Source organism: Miscanthus floridulus, unplaced genomic scaffold, assembly GCF_019320115.1.
Source record: "Miscanthus floridulus cultivar M001 unplaced genomic scaffold, ASM1932011v1 os_1142_1_2, whole genome shotgun sequence".
Classification (NCBI taxonomy): domain Eukaryota; kingdom Viridiplantae; phylum Streptophyta; class Magnoliopsida; order Poales; family Poaceae; genus Miscanthus; species Miscanthus floridulus.
Window position 1 is genome coordinate 49,315 of NW_027097547.1, and position 7,274 is coordinate 56,588.

A 7,274-nucleotide genomic window follows, 5' to 3' on the forward strand; every position below is an offset into this window, starting at 1 on the left:
CGTGCCGACGTTTTTCTTGCAGGTTTTGGAAACCTCCCCGTGCATGGGAGGTGCTGCCGAAATTTTCAACTTTTCTTTAAACTGCTTACATTTTTATCTTGTCACTCACGTGCAATCTCTTCTCTTTTGTGCAGCATCAATCGGGGGCGGCGTCGAACCATCGCGGAGGGTCGGCGGCATCGCAAGTTGGGGCGTCGCAACCCTCACATTCGCCGTGAGCCGCTTCCGGAGTTGGTTTTATGTAGGCATGCCTTTATGTATTGAACTTATGAACTTTGAACTTGTGGTTTGTAATATATTGTGGATTTCGAACATAATTGGTCGTTTGTGATATATATATGTGGTTTCTGATATATTGTGTTGAATTGTGGTTTCTAATATATATATATATATATATATATATATATATATATATATATATGCACTGTTGTTTACATGGAAAAGCAAAAAACAAAAAAAAATTTTGTTGTGCCTTTGCCGAGTGCAATGACCATTGCACTCGGCAAAGCTGGGAAAATAGCAGCAACAATTTCCTAGATTTGCCGAGTGCAGTGGCCATTGCACTCGGCAAAGAAAATTTAAAAAAAATAAAAAATGTTTTGCCGAGTGCCTTGGTAGTGGCACTCGGCAAAGAAAATTAAAAAAAAATAAAATCAGGCTTTGCCGAGTGCCTCGGCGCTATGGCACTCGGCAAAGAATTTTGAAAAAAAAAAGAAAATTCTTTGCCGAGTGTTGCACTCGGCAAAGAAATTAAAAAAAAAAAAAAGACGGCGTGAGCCTTCGGCCAACGGCCATCAATCCTTTGCCGAGTGTCAGCTTGACACTCGGCAAAGCCTTTGCCGAGTGCCCGAGATTTGGCACTCGGCAAAGCAGGTTTTACCGTGAAAAGGTTCGACGGAGCCTCTTTATCGAGTGTTGCACTCGGCAAAGGATTTGCCGAGTGCATGGGTGCCTTTGCCGAGTGCATGGGGCACTCGGCAAAGCGTGTGGCTGCTGTAGTGACACCTATGGAAAGTCCTATTTGGACCAGAACAGAATAATTTCACTTGAAATGAGTCGAGGAAACACGACATTTCTTCTCACGAACATATAATATCATTAAAATATGTGATTTATATTTTCTCATGTTTTCTTAGTTTAGTATGTAACAAAACAATTTGGTGAGAAAAATGATTTTCTAAATTTTATTTTAATTTGACATAGGCTTATGTTTGAAGTGTTGCATTCATGCCATTTGCAAAATGTGTTTGAATCGTGAAAAATATTCAAAGCATGTATAGGTGTCGACCGGCGGTTTTCTAGAGATTTTCCAGATTATTTTTTTCCTTTTCGTCTTAGCAAAATGTTTTTATTGTAACTTAACATAATTGCTTGAAGCCTTTGCCCAAGGGCTGGAGCCCACGGTCGTGCGGAGTCGTGACGTAGCCTGAGTAGTCGGCGTAGTATCCCAATAGATAGATGTACCGCAGAGCACGTACGCTTGCATGCTAGCCAAGTTAATCTGGTAGTCGGCTTGCATGTTGATGGAGTGATGAGCTCACGGCCGAGTAGACATGCCGGCCTTTTTCTCCCGTGTACGTGCATGCTTAATTTGCTAGTTGATGTTGACATCTAGCATATCATGTCGACTCCAACATGTCCGTCAGCTGGGACTCCGTAGTCCATACGTGCAGCCCCCGTTGGGAAGGGGTAGTAGTGCTGTTGGCGATTCCAGCTTGAGGCCCATTGGTGCCAGTGCCTACCGATAGCTGCAGCAGGGCTAGTCGCCCTCCGCGCTACTGAGGCGGCGGAAGCTCCCGGCGTGATGGATAAAGAAATACTCGACGAACGCGTCTCCTCCGTGCGGTCCGTGCAGATGCGTGAAGGGGTCAGTCAGAACTCGATTATAGAGCTAGTAGATGACGCCGCCGATGGAATGGTCCTTGAGCGAGGCAGTCGCACGTGCAATTTTCTCAATAGATTGCTATTTTGCATCATCACGGATGGCGTAGGTTTGGATACGGCCTTGTTTTGCTTTATCAGGCCTGATGTCGCGATTTGCATGTCTGGCTTTGAAGTTGGCTTAAACTTGCCCGCCGGACGGGGCGTCATTATAGGAGATTCCCAACTCGTAGCCATGTCGGAGTCGAATTTGATCAGGGTCTCCAGTCACTGACGCGTGCGACGGCCTGCATCGCCCATCCAAATCGAAACACGCAGATCACGGTAGATTAGAATCATGGCTGCGGCGCTTGACGCCGAACTAGCGGACGACGACTTTAATCTGCCAGGATGCTCCAGGACATGGAGGAGAAGCATGAGGCTCGAGACGGCGATTTCATCGTACGCTGATGAAGGATGCTGCCGTGAGAAGCCGAGTTGCCACAGATGGCGTTGATCTTGAGGTCCGCCGAGTTCTCGAACGCAATTACGCCGAAAGCCCTTATATGACGCGTCAGCTGTCGGTGTCTGATGACCGATAAACTCATCACGGGGTTACCCGGGACGATTGTTAATGGGCTTCGACATATGCAGAGCTCGACGTTGAATACAGAGACAACAATTTATACTTATTTGGTCCACCGGAATAGTGTCCCTACGTCCAGTCTGGGTGGAAAATATATTGCGCCCTGCGCTTGGGGTTTAGACCGTGAGGTCTGTTCCTCTTTGCTATGCCGATCTAGGGAGCTTTGTCCTCCTTTATATAGCCCAGGAGGTAGGTCTCCTAGTCGGTTACAATGTAAGAGTCCTAGTAGAATTACAAGATAGCAATGTTACTAGAATTAAATGTAGAGAATTCCTAGTCGGACTAGATCTTCTCACTTCCTTGCAAGGTACCCCTAGGGCCCTGCACCGACACAACCTTACACCTGCACATCCGCTGTTAGGCTAGATGCTTGCTTATATACTTGTTACTTATGTTTACTACACATTATATCTGTGATGTGATGCACGGTGGAGGATTGTTTGTGTGTGGCTAAGGCACAAGGTGCCATTAAAATGGTGACAACTTGAGAAGATCTTAGCGTGTGTCTTTGGTGTGTGCTGAGGGTTTAGTCGACCAGACAGGATTCTACAATGAATCTTTGGACGAGTCTTGCCGAGAGGGTGTGACTTGAGCATCCTCTGTGTGAGGTACATGTGGTTGGTACATGTGAGTTGAGTAGATTCTATGGAGGAGACTCTTCGTGGGGCGAACCCTCGGAAAGAAGATGTCGTTGAGGCATAGGGGGCATAGGGTGTTGGTTATCCCCAATAAGAATATGTCTTGTTTGGTCCCCCTAAGGACTCATACGTTCTGGGAACCGGTTCATAGGAGCCATTGCACACTACTCGATCCTGTTATGGCTGGGGACGGATGTGAACTAACTTGGGCGATGCCGCTACTGCTAGGTTGTAGTTAATAGTGTAGGGAGGTAAGAGCATATGGCTCTAACCCTCCAAAGACCACGTGGTGACCTTGGTGGCCTGGTATCCATGTTTCTTTGTCCTTTCTTTAGGTACTTGTCTTGATTGCGGTTTGTTTATTTGCTCATGTTACAAGTGGGTTGTATTTTGGTAGAGTTGTCTTAGTCGTTTTGTTTTTGTTGCTATCGTTGTTGTTGTTGGTAGTTATCATAGTCATTTGTTGTTGTTATTGCTGCTATTGTTTTTGTTTTTATATTGTACCCAATCTAGGTCGTCTTCTTTATCAATATAATAGGCAACTCTCCTGCCTGGATTGTTCAAGAAAATTAGTGTAGTTTACTCTGTATTTAGAGTGCACAATGGCTTAGCCTTTATGAACAAATCAACATCGTCAGAAACCTGGACAATATTTTCAAGGTCAGTAGAATGAGACTAACTGCAACCTGCGACATGTCTAACTGGTTAGCTGTTGCTGGCGTGAAGTATTGTCCTTCAATAACAGAAAAAGAGCCCAATCAAATTTTGAATATTGTCCTTCACCAATTCCCTGGTTAGCTGTTGCTGGCGTAAAGTATGATAACAGGTACCACAAAGCTAATTCTGTTTCCTGCCAATCATCATTCTCGCGTTACCCACATCTGTCCGGTACTGCAGTAATTCCTGCTGCTATGCATACAACCTTTGCCTTTCATCAAGGTTTGTCTCAACTATCAAATTTCTACATAATTACTTACAGTTTCAGCATTTCGTGGTCCGAGATCTCTCACGGTGCTTGTTTGCACATCATGGTCCTCTCCAGGATGAACTTCCCTTCCTTGTATTTTTCAGTCTCCTCGTATGCTTTCTCCTGCAGCATACCATACAGTATAAACCAACCTGAGATAACTTTATAAGGTGTCCAGGGAAGGAAAGTATTAAGATGACAATTCATTGACAGAACTAGATGACAAAACCCGCTGTATGGATCCTATACATGGAGTTGCATGAAGAGTATGACTCACAACATGGACTCTAACCATATTTCTCAATACAGTTTGACCAAAAGCAATGATTACAGATCAGACACAGATGAAAACAAGCTTAGCGTCTAAGGGCGAATATCCTAGTCTAATGATTGGGTAGGTGATATATGTATAGACTCCTAAAATTTAATGGACTGATTCTAGATACTATGTTATTAAGTGGGGAAAAAATGTGTCACTGTCTGCTAAATTAAGTCTCTATATAGTCCTGGGTATTTCGGTCCGAATGGATCTGATGGCAAATAGTGGGTGAAACAAGTAGCAAGGTGGACAGTATAAACAATAATTCCATGTTCCTTGATGGGGTAAAGGTTTTCTGAAGAGTTGCGCAAGATTAATGGGAAACACTAACATAACAAGGAGTGAGACATGTTCTGATGAGGAAATTATTGTGTGCAGCTATCCCGCAGGCTCCAATGGGACCAGAGCAACAAATTCAAACATAAACTGGATATGAACAAACATCATTGAAGCAGAACAAAATCGAACATACATTGAATATACACAAACACATCCAAGCATCCGAGGAGTACATTTCAATGTAACACAAAAAGCTGGAGGTTCTAGAGCATCCTATACATGGGGTCTAGAGGGTGGATTTGGGTGCCCACCCAAATTTCGGGGCCCTAGTAGCACATTTTTTGGCTTGAGCCCTCATGTTTAGCTATGGGGCCTCAAATAGGGGCCTTGCTGGAGCAGCTCTGAAGAATCTACATTTTGTTTGACACTGAACTGTAGAAACCTTGTGTTGTATTGATAACAAATTACAAATGGTTTACACCAGTTTGCGCAACAAGAGACCAAACCACAGGTAACAGGCCTATTTCCCTCGAAAGTTAACCAGAAGATGCAACAATAATACATCAGAGCACTTTTTATCAACTTGATGTACATGTATAAATGGGTTCCCCTCATAACAAATGAGAAAGACATAGCATCCTTTATTGGAAAAAGGAGGCATAGTTCTACACTTCTACTATAATGTACTAAATTGAAGTCTTGAAGGACTGATTAGTGTGTCATTATGTAATAGACCAATGAGCCTAGTGAAGAATATCAAGTTCACTAAATCGTAACAACACAAGCCCAAGAGGGTGTAAAGAAGCAAGCTTTTCAAGGTACATTGAAATAACAAGACATTTACTACAACCATTGCATATAATGCTTAAAATATGAAACAATCATCATCAGATGCTTAAAGAAAATATCACAGTAACTTACATATCTCCAGCCAAGAATTTCTTGGCAGCAGATACAGTAGATGTCATTCACTGTATGCCGCCCAGTCCTAAGGTACCGGTCCTCATTAGGGCCTAGGCTTATGTTCACCCTGAAATGTCAGTACACAAATCACAAAACAGACTGGGGGAAATGGAACAAAACTGCGATGACTCAAAAGTTGTTCCAACAAAAATATTTAGTTCATCGGTCTGGTGATTTTGGGAAAAATAGCTCAAAGTCAAACTACATTGATAATCAGTTAATGCTTCTATGTATTGAAATGGAGGAAATACTTGACCACGAGAATACAAAACGATGCTGAAAGAATAGCAAGGCCAATTATTTGTGGCAGTATTACAGTTTCTCATGATCTTTTGCAATAAACAGAGATATTTAAACCTAACAATGCAATGCTGTTGGTAAAGCATTTAACTGAAGTTGGCGAAGGGAAACAAATCAACTATTATTTGTTCCTGGAATGCACAGGAAACAATAGGCACACCGCAATGGCCATCCATTTGTACCTCCGATTACAGAACAACTCGAGCACCGGTCACTATGCTGATGATTCCTCAATGCCTTCTGCTCTGCCTTAGATATACTTACTAGTCTGAATCGACTGCACCAACTCAACCAACAATCCACCCAACCACCGTCTACAAAGTTGATATATATTATTGTTTTTCCTGTGCTCGTGGGCTCATTGCCGATCTATGTGATCAACTGATGAATCGAAGCACAAGAGGTCAGTTGGAATAATGTGTAAGAACCCCTTAGAAAATCAGTATCTCGGCAGGCAGGACACCACAAGGCGCAAAGAAATTTGCCGCAGAACAAACTCTCCCCGAATTCGCAGAACGGTACCGAACTATCCTCGACACAACCGAGATACTGTTGAATTCATTCGGTAAAAAACAAAAACAGAGAAAAAGTAAGAAACAGAAAATGAAACGCGATTCCCCACGATATGACGCGAGACCAAGTCGGTGATGGGCCAAGAAGGAACCACACGGAAGGGGCCGGCGGTGGCACGTATCGGGGATCGGAATCGGAGGGAGAGGGCGTACGTACACGCGGTCGAAGAGGTAGGCGCGGCCTAAGCGGCCATGGAAGTCCCTTGAGAGGATGGCAGCCACGGAGGCGGCGTCCACACGGCACCGGCGGCACTGGAGCACCGCCGCCCCGCCGGTAGCGTCACGGGGGAGCACCTCCACGAAGAGCAGCCCCATAATGTGGCGGCCGAATCAGGTGGACCAATCCAGGTCGGGCGGGGGAGCAGAGCAGAGCAGGCGAGCAGCGATGACGCAGAGGAGGGGACGACTCTCTGCCTTTGCTGTGGTTGCCTTTTCTTCACGCAATGGAATGGACCAGTAAAAATCCAGCAGACACGAGCTAGCTGGCCTGGCGGACCTGCCCCGACCTGTTGGGCCATGCATTTAGGGGGTGTGTGGTTTCTCAAAAATCCAGCATACACGAGCTAGCTGCCCTGGCGGGCCTGGCGGACCTGCCACGACCTGTTGCGCCATGCATTTAGGGGGTGTGCTAAAAAATCCAGCATACATCAGCCTGGGCACATTTTAGCCAAAAACCGAACACCGAACCGCACCGAACCGAACCGAACCGAATCGAAGTGTCGGTTTTCCC

General features: G+C 44.8%; 1 protein-coding gene across 1 annotated transcript; it reads right to left on the reverse strand.

Moving 5' to 3' along the window:
- Positions 1 to 3,776: 3,776 nt before the first annotated feature.
- LOC136533721 (putative yippee-like protein Os10g0369500) lies at positions 3,777 to 6,999 on the reverse strand. The gene is made up of 3 exons (XM_066526257.1): positions 6,702 to 6,999; positions 5,631 to 5,739; positions 3,777 to 4,234 (listed from the first exon to the last, which is right to left on the reverse strand). Exons 1-3 carry the CDS (start codon positions 6,857 to 6,859, stop codon positions 4,151 to 4,153), a joined length of 351 nt encoding a protein of 116 aa, XP_066382354.1. The 5' UTR covers positions 6,860 to 6,999; the 3' UTR covers positions 3,777 to 4,150.
- Between the last annotated feature and the right edge of the window lie 275 nt (positions 7,000 to 7,274).